The 16,782-nt window shown below is 44.6% G+C and overlaps 1 protein-coding gene across 1 annotated transcript in view; it reads right to left on the bottom strand.

Annotated features, from left to right (window-relative positions):
• Positions 1-16,782, bottom strand: part of LOC149452180 (FRAS1-related extracellular matrix protein 1-like) — a 278,816-nt gene that overhangs the window by 188,578 nt on the left and 73,456 nt on the right. Inside the window, exons 12-16 of the mRNA XM_089689678.1 lie at positions 16,264-16,354; positions 14,416-14,583; positions 12,365-12,573; positions 10,500-10,593; positions 2,059-2,311 (exon numbers count right to left, since the gene is read on the bottom strand). Of these exons, the coding sequence (XP_089545804.1) occupies positions 2,059-2,311; positions 10,500-10,593; positions 12,365-12,573; positions 14,416-14,583; positions 16,264-16,354 (815 nt within the window). The remainder of the gene's footprint in view (positions 1-2,058; positions 2,312-10,499; positions 10,594-12,364; positions 12,574-14,415; positions 14,584-16,263; positions 16,355-16,782) is intronic.

Here is a 16,782-nt window from a genome sequence, read left to right on the forward strand (position 1 = left end):
GTCCACAAAATGTTGTGCCATTTCTCTTTAGGCCAGTCAATGTGCTCTTTGGCAAATTGTAACCTCTTCAGCACATGTCTTTTTTTCAACAGTGGGACTTTGCGGGGGCTTCTTGCAGATAGCTTGGCTTCACATCGGCGTCTTCTAATTGTAACAGTCCTCACAGGGAACGTCACACCTTCTTTCATCTTCCTGGAGCTGATTGTTGGCTGAGTCCGCGCCATTTTGGCTATTCTTCTATCCATTTGAATGGTAGTTTTTCGCTTTCTTCCACGTCTTTCAGGTTTTGGTTGCCATTTTAAAGCATTTGCCATCATTTTAGCTGAGCAGCTGATCATTTTCTGCACTTCTTTATATGTTTTCCCCTCTCCAATCAACTTTTTAATCAAGGTACGCTGTTCTTCTGAACAATGTCTGGAACGACCCATTTTCCTCAGAATTTCAGAGAGAAATGCACTGTAACCAGCATGTCCAACATTTGCTGCCTTCCTTCCTTAAATAAGGGCAATAATTGCCACCTGTTTTTCAAAGAATGAATGACCTCACTAATAGGACTCCACACTGCTATTATTTTGAACACGCCCCTCAATGAGTGATTCAATGACACAGAATCAGCAGCACGCATGTCATGACTGTTGGGTCTGTTGGATTTCTATTACTCTACTATACTTGCTAGGAAATTATTTGCCATGTAGAAATATCATTTCTACCAAAACAGTGATTGATCCGGTTAGTGATGTCTGACTGCTATTATTTTGAACACAACTGTATATATATATATATATATATATATACACACACACTATATTGCCAAAAGTATTGGTCGGCCTGCCTTTCCCCGCACATGATCTTTAATGGCCCCCCAGTCTTAGTCCGTAGGGTTCAATATTGAGTTGGCCCCGCCCTTTGCAGCTATAACAGCTTCAACTCTTCTGGGAAGGCCGTCCACAAGATTTAGGAGGGTGTCTATGGGAAGGTTGGACCATTCTTCCAGAAGCACATTTGTCAGGTCAGGCACCGATGTCGGGGGAGGAGGCCTGGCTCGCAGTCTCCGCTCTAATTCATCCCAAAGGTGTTCTATGGGGTTGAGGTCAGGACTCTGTGCAGGACAGTCAAGTTCCTCCACCCCAAACTGGCTCCTCCATGTCTTTATAGACCTTGCTTTGTGCACTGGTGCGCAGTCATGTTGGAACTGGAAGGGGCCATCCCCAAACTCTTCCCACAAAGTTAGGAGCATGAAATTGTCCAAAATGTCTTGGTATGCTGACGCCTTAAGAGTTCCCTTCACTGGAACTAGAGGGCCAAGCCAACCCCCTGAAAAACAAACCCACACCATAATCCCCCCTCCACCAAACTTTACACTTGGCACAATGCAGTCAGGCAAGTAACCGCCAAACCCAGACACGTCCATCGGATTGCCAGACAGGGAAGCGTGATTGGTTACTCCAGAGAACACGTTTCCACTGCTCTAGAGTCCAGTGGCGGCGTGCTTTACACCAAGGTCTTTAGCTATTGACTCTGCAGACAGTTGGCGACTTCTGCGCACTGTGCGCTTCAGCATGGGCTGACCCTGCTCTGTCATGTGACGTGGCCGACCACTTGGTGGCCGAGTGGCTGTTGTTTCCAGTTGCTTCCACTTTGTTATAATCCCACTAACAGTTGAGCGTGGAATATTTAGTAACCAGGAAATGTCACAGATGGACTTATTGCACAGGTGACCACCTATCACGGGACCACGCTTGGAGTCACTGAGCTCCTGAGAGCGACCCATTCTTTCACCAATGTTTGTAGAAGCAGTCTGCATGCCTAGGGGCTGATTGTATACACCTGTGTCCATGGAGGGGATTGGAACACCGGAATCACATGATATGGAGGGGATTGGAACACCTGAATCACATGATTTGGAGGGGATTGGAACACCTGAATCACATGATTTGGAGGGCGGGCCCAATACTTTTGACAATAGAGTGTATATATACTGTAAGTTAGGATGTGGCTGAATGTAAGTGAAAGGGAGGGATCAGCAAACCACCTGTTTCTAAGTATATATTATCTCACCTGTGTGAATGTATGCAATGAATCCCTGGATCACATCAAGCTGTGTGAACTTCTCCACCATGACCCCTCGTCTCTGTATCATCCCGTACAGAGGCATGCGGGCGACCATGTACGTGAGCTTTGCGTCTTCGCTGTCTGGGTCAGTTGCATAGAGGTTTTCAGCAGTTATGTAGACGTGACCACCCTCTGGACAATCCAGACTAGACTTCAAGCCAGGTCGTAGCTCTGGTGGTTCATCATTTATCGGTATAATCTGCAGAAAAAAAAAACGGGGTCAATTTGCGACAAGGTTCAAAAATACAGCAGCCTTCTCTAACCACTCCTAAAATAAAACATCCGATCAGTATTTATAAAAGCAGTTCAGATTTAACTCAGAGATACAAAGTAGCATTGTTGTTACTTTATATTTACTCCATTTCATCCATCTGCAGATCCTTGCACATCAATGCTTCATGCCCCATTGGCTGGATGCACATCCAGAATTGCTGGTGTATAGTGCCAGTATAGCCAACTATTATATTTTCTCTAAACACAGCTGTTTGAAGCTATTTACTCATCATCACTGCAGTGGATGGAGACCATGGCTTCTATTGAGTAGGGCTTGGGACCCAACAACACAGTATCAAAAAGCCCTCCAACCAAATCAGTGGATAGCACAGTAAAATATAAGGTATTCATATATCTCATCCCATTACATATCCCACTACACTTATTTGGTTGGGGGAGGGGGGTCTTCTTGATTGGCTCAGCAACAGATCCAAGCAGTGGGGTTCAGGGCCGGATCTATCCTGTCCGATGTGCGGGTGCAGTAAAAAATGTCAAGGGGCAGAGGACAGGGGTCACTGCTGCCAGGGAAGAAGACAGGGGTCACTGCTGGCTGGGCAGAGGACAGGGCAAAACTACTTCTCCCATCCCTGCACTGCACACAACCTGGGCACAGGCAGTAGAGCTCCTCCTCCCCACACAACGCATTACTGATGTAGCACCCTCTTAGTTAGCTAGGGGGAGCTAGACTCCAATTGACAGCTAGGGCTGAGTAGCAACCTGGGTGTGATAGCTAGCAGGGGTCAAATTTTGGTCAGAGCTAAGAGGTTCTGCAGACCAGCCCTCTGGAGTTTCCCCCTTCTCTGGAACTTTGGAGAAAGGTCTAGAAGCAGTGGGTAAATCTGAGGAGTGGCTGGTCTGTACTCTTATAAGATCCTGGCCAATCCCCAACAGCAGGCTTGGCAAGGGGCCAGGACAACCTTTAAGTAACTGAGCTGGCTCAGCAGATGGAGAGTGGTTGGAGAGGGAGTCGGGTGGAAGATGTGTGAGAGAGAAAAAGGGGCAGGAGCCTTTGAGGGGGTCCAGATGGAGAGGGGCTCACCTGCAGGCAGAGGACCTTGGAAGGAGGAAAGCTTGGGACTTCACCGGCCCTCAGAGAGGACCACCTGTGCGGCAGGGAAGGAGCAGCCCAGGCCTGGTAGCAGCCATTGACTCACCAGCAACACAAAAGAGGGACAAAGTGAGTAGACCTGCACCCCTGGGCCACATAGGGGAAAGGGCACTCTGGTGGGAAACTGGATTAGCTGCGACCCGTAACTGTTTCATTATTTAACCTCCCTGGCGGTATGATTATTTCAGATTTTTGGTGCTGAAAGCGGTACCATTATTTTATTTTTATTGTAGGCTGTAATTTTTAGGAATAACTCACTGAAATCTATCTGAAAAAGAGTCTAGTAAACATCCCGGGTATGATAAAATTTGAAACACAAAATCATAAATTATAATTTAATAAATAATCATAAAAAATAATAATATAATAATACATTTAATTCAATAATATAATCAAACCAAAACACTGAAATTTGAAATAGAGCGCCAAGTTCGCACATCGCTGAGCTCAGTCGCAGAATCGTTTTCAGTGTCTGATGAGGAATTTCCCCCACGAATCATTATCACTCAATTCTGCAAGTGGTTCTGATTTCCTATCGCTGTTCTCTAGCCGGTCTAAACCCGCTTTTGACCTAAAGGGACGCTTTTTGGACGCCATGGACTTTTCTAAGTTTCCAGGCAGAAAGAACAGTCAAAATGCAGGCAGGGCGCCGGACAAAGCACTCGGGACAAAATGTATGTGAAATGGTTTGAAACAGCAATGTTTTACTATGTAAAATTCGTTTTGAAAAAAATGAAATTTTTTTTAAATTTTCAAATTTCCCGCCGGTTCCGGCTCCCATACGTCCCGACGTCACAGGGACCGGAACACAGAAGCCGGATGCCGGCATCAGCCGGAGGAGATGGCCGGGGACGCTGCAGGGGACACATCGTGGGAGCGAAGGACAAGGTAAGCTCTGCAGGGACTCCCTATGCAGCGCCGCATGGTAAGCCCGAGTGTAGGTCGGGGTTACCGCTTTTGGTACTGAAATTCTACCCCGAGCTACACTCGGGAATACCGCCAGGGAGGTTAAAGGAACAGACACTGAATCCCCTGCACAGGGATTCACCCAGAGCTGCTGGATTGAGGAGAATCTGGGGTCTGGGGTGGTACATCAGGAGAGGCTGGCTGGCTCTGCAGAAGAGGATTTTTGCTGTAAAGACTTGGAAATGGTTTCATAAAGTCTGTCCTCCGTTCCAGTTCCATTGGGCATCCCGTACACCCCTCACCCCATCCAAGTTTATTATCCCCTAATAAAACATCAAAACAAGCTCAAGGACTGGTTACTGTTTCCTGTATGCAAGTCTAAACGACAATGCGTGTTGCCTGGCTGTACAGGACTATAGGGGGACCCAAATCTTCAGCTATTCCTAAGGGGGTAGTGCTACACTGAGATCAGTATAGTGTCAGTCAAGGACAGCATAGTGTCAGGCTAGGACGGTAAAGTATCAGGTTAGGGCAGTATAGTGGCAGGTTAAGATTGGCTTTGGGGGAGGCACAACTAAAATCTGGGGGGCATAGCCCGCCTCAGCACCCCCCTAAATCTGGCCATGTTGGGATGGCTTTTGGGAGGAATTAAGCAAACATCAAATTGCTTTGATGGGTGGATGTCAGTCTGGAGGAGTGAGTGTTCTTAGGCAACCAGTATATACATACACACTGCCCTAGGGTCAGAGACAGTCAGGTTAGGAAGGAAAGGGCTAGATGATGCTGCACATCTTCCAGCCAGTAAATGGGGCCGGCTCTCTGTTACTTGCTGCAGATTCTAAAGCACTGTGAGAAGCTCACAGTGTGCAATGAAATTGAAGTGTAGAACTACCTTCTGGCTGCTGAGTTTTTGTGTCTCCCCTTAGCTTTGCACAGCCAGACAACATGCATTTTTTGCACGTTGACAAAAGTCAGCAGTCTTTGCAAGGAGCCCTTGGTCCCCTTAGTGAACTTTCTCAGACCCCAGATGAAAATCTCCACCTGGCTGTCTTGATAGTGTCCCTGAGCAAGGGATTACAATACCTACAGATGAAGTAGTCCGAGGGAGAACTAGTTGGGTATTGCACCTGACTGCCCTCTCCCTTTTTTGGCCCAGGGGGTGTAGGAGTACTTACACCAGGGGTGGACTGACCATTCGAGCACTCAGGCACTGCCCGAGGGCCAGGGGTCAGTACGAGGCCCCATGAAATGGCCCTTGTACCTTTTATAGGCTTTTTTCGGTGTGCTTTGAGTGTGGGCAAGGACACAGGGGCCCCATGATCCCCTATTGCCCGTGGGCCCCATGGGTTGTCAGTCTGCCCCTGACTTACACTGTCCTATTCCTACAGCTTAATGGGTTGCAGCTGCTTTCAGACCTTACGTTGGGATGGCTTCTTCCCTGTTGACAGGCTGTATTTCCTAGGTAGACTATGGGACAGCAGAGGTCTTCTGTCCAGCTTCAGCCTGTAGGCAGGCCCTCCCTCCTCTGGGGCCCCCTCCCAGGCTCCACAACAGCAGCTCCTTCCTCACTCCATCTTGCACCCGACACCAACTGATCAGGCTCTTTCACAAGGGATGTCCTAGCCACCATGCCAGGCCTCCTGCCTGGGAATTGACCCTCTGCCCTTCTTCTCGAAAGTGGTTTCCAGAAAAGTGGGAGGGCTCCAGAAGCCCTGACCTGTAGAGCCTCCCAGCCTAACCTGAAGGGAACTCACTGACTCACTCCCAGGCTGACTCATACCCAGGCTTCTAACAATCTTCTAACTAACCCCCCCCCCCCTTTCTAATCTAGAAAGCTAGAGGACAATACAGAAGTAAGCAGCTTCAGTACAAGAGAGGAGCTGGAACAACTGTGCATGACTGAAGGTAAGGCTGGAATTCAGCTTTAAGAATGAATATTCAAATTTCTGCATCAGCTCAGTCATGACGGGGTCTCTTTATTAAATCTACTTTATTAACTATTGGATGACACAAAGCGAGCGCATGGAATAGTCCATATTTCCATAGGCAGCTGCTGCGAAACGTTCCTGTTGTCACAAATATTGCAGGTGTATGTGGCAAATCTGGCGCCTCATTACCTTCCTAATTATACCCACCATTCAGAGGTTAATGGAGGCGCTTGTTTAACAGGATGGTAGAGGGCCCAGCGAGGATGCCAATTTGTCGGGGTAATGAGAGATACTTTCGTCAGTAGATATTGTGCTACATTACACTGGAACCGCTCCTAAAAATTATTGTCGGAGAGCCGAACAAATGTATCAATTTCAGGATCTCCATTCACCCCAATTATTCACAGGATTCTGGCACACGGCATACATGTTCAAATACCGGCATTGCAAAGACTTTGATGGCTCCAAGCAAGTAGAACGACATGGGTTAATAAAGACAAGTCCATGGAGTGCAACCAAAAGGCAGCAATCAATTCACTGAAAAACACCAAGAAAACTCAAAGTCCAAAACCTGCAGTGGATCTAAAGCAAGTTAAAAAGAACTCTTATAAGAAAACATGATCTCATTTCCTCCTAAAAGGAACATTTGCTCCCAAAAGACAATCCGATATTTTCTGCATCACCAACAATCTACAGCCTTCTCAACCTTCTCACCACGGACGAACCCTTAAAATCATTTTGAGGTCCCGGGGAATCCCGGCTTGAAATCTTTTCACTGTGATGTTGAAAGTTTTAAAAGACATAATAAAGAATATGTTGAAATTAACATTTTTGAGACCCGGAGCCAATTATTGTACAATACCCCTTTGTCCTATATGTCAATACTGATCATTAAAAAAAAAAAAAAGAATAAGACCTCATGCGCACCGGGGCTCTTCTAAATGCTTTGCGCCTGGCAGGAGAAAAGCAGCTGCAAAACCACCCCTAAGCCACAGTTTTTCAAGCTTGTTTAGGTGCATCAAGTGCTTGGAATTGTATTAATTTCATTGGCCAGAACATTAATTTATTCTGACCAATGAAATCAAAAGATGCTCAAGCGCTGAAAGCATCTAACCAGGGGCGGACTGACAACTCATGGGGCCCCCGGGCAATAGGGGATCATGGGGCCCTTGTGTCCTTGCCCAAACTCAAAAAAGCCCATGAAAAAGGTACCAGGGGCATCTCGAGGGGCCCCCTACTGACCCGGGCCCTCGGCCAGTGCCCGAATTTCCAAATGGTCAGTCTGCCCCTGCATCTAACAGTAACGTGCGTCTAGGTGAATCAGGTGTTTTTTTTTAAAGTTCAACAGCTCCTCTCCTGAACGTACCGTGGGTTTTTTCCGCCACTAAACTCACCTCCCTCTAAAATCCTGTAAATGCCTAGAGTATGCACAGACACATAGGTTAACATGGGGAGGAATTTAGAGGCAGAAAAAAACCCTCAAACAGCTGTAAAAGCAGCATTTTTTATGCCTAGAGTGAATGAGGCCTATTAGTTATGGCCAGAAAAGAAAAACAGATTGTGAAAATTGTAGTCCCCTTACATTGGAAGCCGGTGGGAAGAATGTTCCTTACATTGGTGGTCAGTGGGAAGAATGTTCCTTACATTGGTGATCAGTGGGAAGAATGCTCCTTACATTGGTGGTCAGTGGGAAGAATGTCCCTTACATTGGTGGTCAGTGGGAAGAATGCCCCTTACATTGGTGGTCAGTGGGAAGAATGCCCCTTACATTGGTGGTCAGTGGGAAGAATGCCCCTTACATTGGACGTCAGTGGGAAAAATTCTCCGTACATTGTTAGTCAGTGGGAAGAATGCTCCTTACATTGGTGGTCAGTGGGAAGAATGCTCCTTACATTGGTGGTCAGTGGGAAGAATGCCCCTTACATTGGTGGTCAGTGGGAGGAATGCCCCTTACATTGGTGATCAGTGGGAAGAATGTCCCTTACATTGGTGATCAGGGGGAAGAATGTCCCTTACATTGGTGATCAGTGGGAAGAATGCTCCTTACATTGGACGTCGGTGGGAAGAATGCCCCTTACATTGGTGGTCAGTGGGAAGAATGCCCCTTACATTGGTGGTCAGTGGGAAGAATGCCCCTTACATTGGACGTCAGTGGGAAAAATTCTCCGTACATTGTTAGTCAGTGGGAAGAATGCTCCTTACATTGGGGGTCAGTGGGAAGAATGTCCCTTACATTGGTGGTCAGTGGGAAGAATGTCCCTTACATTGGTGATCAGTGGGAAGAATGTTCCTTACATTGGTGATCAGTGGGAAGAATGTCCCTTACATTGGTGATCAGTGGGAAGAATACTCCTTACATTGGTGGTCAGTGGGAAGAATGCTCCTTACATTGGTGGTCAGTGGGAAGAATGCTCCTTACATTGGTGGTCAGTGGGAAGAATGCTCCTTACATTGGGGGTCAGTGGGAAAAATGCCCCTTACAATGCTGGTCAGTGGGAAGAATGTCTCTTACGTTGTTGGTCAGTGGGGAAAAGCCCCCTACATGGACAAAGCACTTCACTGCTAAGAATTGCCCAGTACACATAATCAAGAAAATGTCCAAAGGGTAAAGGAAAAGAGAGCCACAAGTTTATAACAAGTCAAGTAAAAGTTATAAAAAGGTCCCAAAATAAATCAAACTCATTTCAGGACTTAATTTTTTATATGTTAAAAAAAATTAGAAGAATATATAAAAAAAAAAATATCTTCCATGTGGGTTTTAACATATACAGGTTGAATATCACAGTAAATGTTTGATAATACTACGCTTGAGATTGCACCTTTTCATCCCAGAAAAAAAAATTAGGCTGAACTCCAGGCCGATATAAAAGATACAAATTAATGCACTCCGGTAATTATTAATACATCAATAAATGCATTATTAAATGCAAGCAGTGAAAGCTCCTGAATGTGACCTGTTATCAGCCTCTTGCATCCCTGTACAGCAGAGCTGGAAAGTGAGAGGAAGAAGCAGCCCATCCAGCATACAGATCATGTACTAATAAGGAACATACTGATAAGAGGATAGAGCGATGAGCTCATCATTCTGCTGCTTCTCCTTTCACTGTCCAGTAACATGCCGGGGACAGGTCCAGGATGACCAAGGCTTGGAGGAAGTGGGTTAAATGATACTGGCTATAAGACTGATGACATCTAATGGCAGAAAAAAAGTACTGCAGGGGGGCAATCTGTGGATTGGTGCTGAATATTGCATCTTAAAGCAGAGCTCCACTCAAGGGCGGACTGACCATTCAGCCACCTGGGAAGTGCCCGAGGGCCCGGGGTCAGTGGGGGGCCCCATGAGATGCCCCTGGTACCTTTTATAGGCTTGGCTTTTTTGGGTGTGGTTTGAGTGTGGGCAAGGACACAGGGGCCCAATTATTTCCTATTGCCCGGGGGCCCCATGAGTTGCCAGTCTGCCACTGGCTCCACCCAAAAAGGGGAAGAACCGCTCGCTTTAAGGTTTTGTCTTCCGCTCCCCATTAAGGATTGGCACCTTTGGGGAGCAGGTACCTGAATTTGACAGGTCCCTGCTCCCACTTCCAGTGCTATCGCCTCCCCCCTCCCTCCACGTACACGTGACACGTCCCAGAAAACTACAGGACCATCCACAAAGCGCAGAGCTACTCGCACATGTGCAGTGGGCACCCGGCTGTGAAGCCACAAGTTGTCACAGCTGGGTGCCCACACTGAAGATGCCGGCACCAGGGAGACAAGACGGCCGGTGAAACCAACCGTGGTGAGGACACCGCGGGACCAAGGGACAGGTAAGTGGCTGTATTTTAAAAGTCATTCAACTGGAACTCCTCTTTAAGTTCTCCTTTAAATAAAATTAAAGATGACCTGTCACTGCTGAACAAGAATTTTTATTCGATCTTTTTTCTTCTTAATGACCGATCACACTTGGGTACCTGAAACCTTTTCTTCATTCAGCTTTTGTGTGAGAGGGGTTTAATGTAACCAAAGGCACTTTCCTGAGGATACTGTGACCTGCAATGTGCGCAACAGAGCTGCAGGCAGGTAAAGGTAACCGAGGACTGTGCTGAATAGACACATGGAAATGTAACAAAAACATAAAACGTGAATATTATGTGTCATTTTATTTTGAGAACTATAATTCCTGATTAAATTACCTGAACCCCGAGCACACCATCCGCTTCATTATTTCCATCTGTCACGGTGAAAACAATCACATCTTCGTATGATTCGGAGTCATCATGCTGATACCTGCCAATAAAAACAAGAATCCTAACATAGAAATATGTATTTATTAAGCTTTTGACAGTATAGAGCTGGCAGCAAGTTGCAGGAATTCCCAGCACTATCCATTAGTTTTTCTGGACGCATTCTGCAAGGACACAACAAAATCAATTGTTCTCTATAAGTCCTGTTCACACTGGTATCACCTGCAGATTTTTTTCTGTGCAGGAATCTGCAACGTGTATAAAACTCATTGAAGAGCGCATGAAAACTGCTGTCTCTGCAAGTGAAATCTGCATGTCATTTTTCAGCGGTTTTTCTGCACGTATGGTGTGAATGAGGCCTAAATGTCCTGCAAATCTGAATTTAAATAGCAGTCCCAGCTCTGTGATGTTTCTACCCAAGTCAGCTGGAAGGAATTATCAAATTGTCAAGATAACTCACACTTGGGTTTTCAGTCACTGGTGACTGGGTTGAACTCAGTAAATAGATTCTTTGGTTAATCAATGTCCCTTTTGCTTGTTTTTCTTACTCAACACAGAGGTGTCCTATCTTCTACGCGCTTGATGGGGCCCTAGTTGGTGCACATGAAGGTTCAGATCTTTCCTGGTGTAAAAGCAACATTTTCTTGAGATAGAGTAGACATGGAGAAAAAGTGGGAAAAATGCCCCTTATAAAGGTGGTCAGTGAGAACAACGTTCTTTACATTGGTAGTCAGTGAGAAGAATGCTCCTTACATTGGTGGTCAGTGGGAAGAGTATTCTTTACATTGGTGGTCAGTAAGAACAACACTTTACATTGGTGGTCAGTGGTAAGAGTTTCCTTACATTAGTGGTCAATGAGAACAATGCTGTTTACATTCGCGGTCAGTGGGAAGAATGCCCCTTACATTGCTGGTCAGTGGGAAGAATGCTCCTTACATTGATGGTTAGTAAGAAGAAAAGCTCCTTACATTGGTGGTCAGTGGTAAGAGTTTCCTTACATTAGTGGTCAATGAGAACAATGCTGTTTACATTCGCGGTCAGTGGGAAGAATGTCTCTTACATTGGTGGTCAGTGGGAAGAATGCCCCTTACATTGGTGATCAGTGGGAAGAATACCCCTTGCATTGGTGATCAGTGGGAAGAATTCTCCTTACATTGGTGATCAGTGGGAAGAATGTCCCTTACATTGGGGGTCAGTGGGAAGAATGTCCCTTACATTGGGGGTCAGTGGGAAGAATGCTCCTTACATTGGGGGTCAGTAGGAAGAATACTCCTTACATTGGTGATCAGTGGGAAGAATGCTCCTTACATTGATGGTTAGTAAGAAGAAAGTTCCTTAGATTGGAGGTCAGTGGGAAAAATGCTCCTTACATTGGTGATCAGTGGGAAGAATGCTCCTTAAATTGATGGTTTGTAAGAAGAAAGTTCCTTAGATTGGAGGTCAGTGGGAAAAATGTTCCTTACATTGGGGGTCAGTGGGAAGAATGCTCCTTACATTGGGGGTCAGTGGGAAGAATGTCCCTTACATTGGGGGTCAGTGGGAAGAATGTCCCTTACATTGATGGTTAGTAAGAAGAAAACTCCTTACATTGGCGGACAGTGAGGACAACACTCTACATTGGTGGTCAGTGAGGACAACACTCTTTTAAATTGGTGCTCAGTGGGAAGAATGTCCCCCATTACAGTGGTGGTTAAATTGCCACTGTTACAGTCAGATAATTGGTGTCATGCTACTGGCTCTCCCATGTTGCAATAGTTGAGAATGGCTGATATAAATACTTTCCATCTTGTAATGAAGAAGCACTTTATTCCTACCTGACGTTCAAACTTCGAAGATCTTCAAGGCTAAAGGAGCCTCCCTCAGGCAGAATGACTCCGTGGAGTTCCAGGTTTCCATGCAGAGGACGGGACTTTAAAATAATTCTCAGATTCTCCTCTTTTGTATCTACATCAGAGAGATCGATATTTTCCCCAGTAATCAGGGAGCTGGCTCCTTCCTCTGTTCTCACAGGGCTGGTAAAAATCTGAAAGGTAACATTTGGTGAACAACGGCACCAATCAACATGATGAAGATCACCAACAGTTTTTTTTTGCACCACAGTTTATCTACTCAAAGGCCCCCTTGTGACTGGTTGTTACGCCAGTTTCTGCCACACAACCTAATGCACATTTTCAGTGCTGGATGGGCTGAAACCCTGTAACAAGACCACCACCCTGGCCCACTTATTCTTGGACTTTAGGCTGCGTTGAGAAACACTGGTACACGTTCACAAGGCACAGCGGGCGTACAGACCCGGAAACTCAGCACAGGGATGGTGGGGACCCCTCATAATGGGTACAGCAGATGTACAGACCTGGGAACTCAGCACAGGAATGGCAGGAACCCCTCATAATGGGCACAGCAGGTGTACAGATTTGGGAACTCAGCAAAGGCATGGTGGGAACCCCTCATAATGGCACAGCAAGTGTACAGATTTAGGAACTCAGCACAGGGATGGTGGGAAACCCTCATAATGGGCACAGCAGGTTTACAGACCCAGGAACTCAGCACAGGGATGATGGGAACCACTCATAATGGGCACAGCAGGTGTACAGACCCAGGAACTCAGCACAGTGATGGTGGGAACCCCTCATAATAGGCACAGCAGGTGTACAAACCTGTGATCTCAGCTCAGGAATGGTGGGAGCCCCTATTAATGGGCACTGCAGGTATACAGACCGGGAACTCTGCAAAGGGATGGTGTGAACCCCTCATAATGGGCACATCAAGTGTACAGACCTGGAAACTCAGCAAAGGGATAGTGAGAACTCCTCATAACGGGCACATCAGGTGTACAGACCTGGAAACTCAGCATAGGGATGGTGGGAACCCCTCATAATGGGCACAGCAGGTGTACAGACTGGGAACTCAGCTCAGGGATGGTGGGAGCCCCTCATAATGGGCAAAATAGGTTAGCAGAATCCACCAGTAGAGCACTTAAGGAATAGAAGAAACTGTCATGGAATTTAACTGTACAGCATCCACTGAAAACTGAAACAGTAGGTGTTTATGTGTAGTTCCATCTGCCTGGGTGCCAAGATACAACACCAATTCCAAAAAAGTTGAAACACTCTGTAAAATCTACATAACAACAGAATGCAATGATTTGCAAATCTCAAAAAACAATATTTTATTTACAATAGAAAATAAATCAACTGTTTATACTGAGAGAATGTACCATTTTAAGAAAAGAAATACGATACCTTTGAAATGGATGGCAGCAATACATCTCCAAAAAGTTGGGCAGGGCAAGAAAAAGCTGGCAAAGTAAGTGGTACTAACATGGAAGAATGGATGGTTAATTGGCAACAGGTCAGTTACATGATTGGGTATAAAAAGAGCATCTTAGAGAGTCAGAGTGGGACAAAATTCCTCTCCCAAAACTCTAGCAACTGGTCTCCTCAGTTCCCAGACATTTACAGAGTATTATTAAAAGAAGGGAGGATGCTACACCGTGGGAAACATGAGCCTGTCCCAAATTTTTTGAGACATGTTGCTACCATCAACTTCAACGTGATCTTATTTTTTTCCTGGTCCATTTTCTCAGTTTAAACATTTGATGTTTTCTACTTTCTATTGTACAGAAAATATTGGTTTATGAGATTTGCAAATGATTGCGCTCTGATTTTATGTAGATTTTACACAGCGCCCCAACTTTTTTGGACTTGGGGTTGTAGATGCATGTTTGCTACGAGATCTCACAGACTTTAATAAGGACACATAAATACATTCTGGGATGCTGAAGTTGTAATTATATTCTCTGAATTGAATTTTTATAACCAGTAATATTACATCTGGATACATTTCGTCTGCTGCACATACGCACCTTTGGGGTCTGATCATCCACCGGCATGACCGTTATATTGAAGAGGAGTCCAGTCAGCTTCCCTCCATCCTCATCGCTTACCAAGAACTCAAACTGAACATACAAGGGGTCGGGTCCGATGTCCCGGATCGGCGGCATGTACGCCACTTTCAGGTGTGTTACGGCTTCCTGGCGGGAGGATTTCAAAATATCATCAAATAGACAAATAATAGGTCTGAGGGGCTGGAGAAAGATGCCCATCAGAGGCAAACTCTTCCATTCTTCTATTACTGAGGGGGGAAATGGGGACAAGAAATGTTCTTCTTGGGCATGAAGAAAGCATACACAGGGTGGAGGAGACCAGAGAGACTGAGGATGATGGGAAGAGAGGAGACGGGAGAAAAAGGAAGGAAGGAAGGAAGGAAGGAAGGAAGGAAGGAAGGAAGGAAGGAAGGAAAGAAGGAAAAAAAGGAAGGAAGGAAGGAAGGAAAAAGGAAGGAAGGAAGGAAGGAAGGAAATAAGGAAAAAAGGAAGGTAGAAAGGAAGGAAAGAAGGAAAAAAAAGGAAGGTAGAAAGGAAGGAAAGAAGGAAAAAAAAGGAAGGTAGGAAGGAAGGAAGGAAAGAAGGAAGAAAAAAAGGAAGGAAAGAAAAAAGGCAAAAAGGAAGGAAGGAAGGTGAGAAGGAAAAAAGGAAGGAAGGAAAGAAAAAGAAAGAACCCCCATGGAAGAAAAATATATTTTAAATATATCTTTAAAATATTATTTCCAAATATATTGACATATTTGAAATACTACAATTTTGGCCGTATTCAATATATTTCAATAAATAAATATATATATATATATATATATATATATATATATATATATACACACTGTATGTTGAAATGCGTTTATATTACAATATATGAAAAATATTTTTCAAAATACATATTCAAATATACTGTATGTCTTTAAAAATATATATATTTACAAATATATCTAAAAATATATTTTAAAATGACTGTTTTATGTGTTAAAAAACATCTGAAGAATATATTTAAAGAATATATATTCTTAAAAATATTTTTCATATATTTTGTAATATATAAACATGCATTTCAACATACAGTATATAAACTATATATATATATGTTTGTATTGAAATATATTGAATATGGCCAAAATTGTAGTATTTCAAATATATTTTTCTCCCATGTGGAAAAGATAGAGAAAAAATAGAGGGATAGAGAGATGAGAGAGAGGAATGAAAGAAGCATACACCAAGAGGAGAAGAGTAGAGAGATAGAGGGTGAATGGAGGAGAGAAGACAGGAGAAAAAGGAAGGAAGGAAGGAAGGAAGGAAGGAAGGAAGGAAGGAAGGAAGGAAGGAAGGAAGGAAGGAAGGAAAGGAAGGAAAGAAAGAAAGAAAGAAAGAAAGAAAGAAAGAAAGAAAGAAAGAAAGAAAGAAAGAAAGAAAGAAAGAAGGAAGAAAAGGGAAGGGAAGGAAGGAAAGGAAGGGAAGGAAGGAAGGAAGGAAGGAAGGAAGGAAGGAAGGAAAGGAAGGAAAGGAAAGGAAAGGAAAGGAAAGGAAAGGAAAGGAAAGAAAAGAGGGATAGAAAGATGAGAGGAATGAAGAAAGCAAGAAAGTAAGGATAGAAGAAGGAAGAAAAGAAGGAAGGAGCAAAAGAAAACAAAAAGAGATAGAGAAAAAGATATGGACAGGGAGGAAAGAAAGAAGGAGAAGAAGGAAGGAAGGAAGCAAAATAAACCAGACAAATGGATAAAAAGAGAGGAATAGAGAAATAGAGAGAGAGAAAAATAAAGAGAGCAAGTAAGAGGACAGATGGAAGGAAGGAGAAACGAAAAGAAGCAGAGGAAGTGCACGTACCTGGGAGAAAACATTCAGGGCAGGGATTAATGGATCTTTTTCTAAAGTGTTTGCTGTATCTACAAAGATAAGTTTCCCGGCATCCTGGATCCTGAAGACAATACAGAGAACGGTTACAATGTGTATTCTCTGAATGTTAAACCTCACAATATGAAGGTATGTGGGGAAAGAGAGACTCTGCCTAGGCTCACACATATGCGTTGTAAAATCACTCAGTTTTGTACTGCGATTCGTGGATCTCCAGTGGTGCAAATCAAAAGTGTCTTAAATAGCAATGTGTTTTTAATAGGATTTTAATACAGCTGTGTTTATTTTGATCCGCCTTGTCCTAAGGTTTTTCAGATCTCTCTCTCTTTCCTTCTCGCTCTTCCTCTTTCTCTTCCTCTCTCTCTCTCCCTTCCTCCCCCCTCTCTCTCTCCATCACCCCCCCCCCCCCATTTCTCTCTCTCCCTCTCTCCTCCTCTCCTCTCCCCCCTCTCTTTCTCTCCCTCTATCTCTCTTGCTCCCCTCTCTCTCTCT

The sequence above is a fragment of the Staurois parvus genome, unplaced genomic scaffold (genome assembly GCF_062004578.1).
Source record: "Staurois parvus isolate SC_StPar_1 unplaced genomic scaffold, SC_StPar_1.0 ptg000491l, whole genome shotgun sequence".
Classification (NCBI taxonomy): Eukaryota; Metazoa; Chordata; class Amphibia; order Anura; family Ranidae; genus Staurois; species Staurois parvus.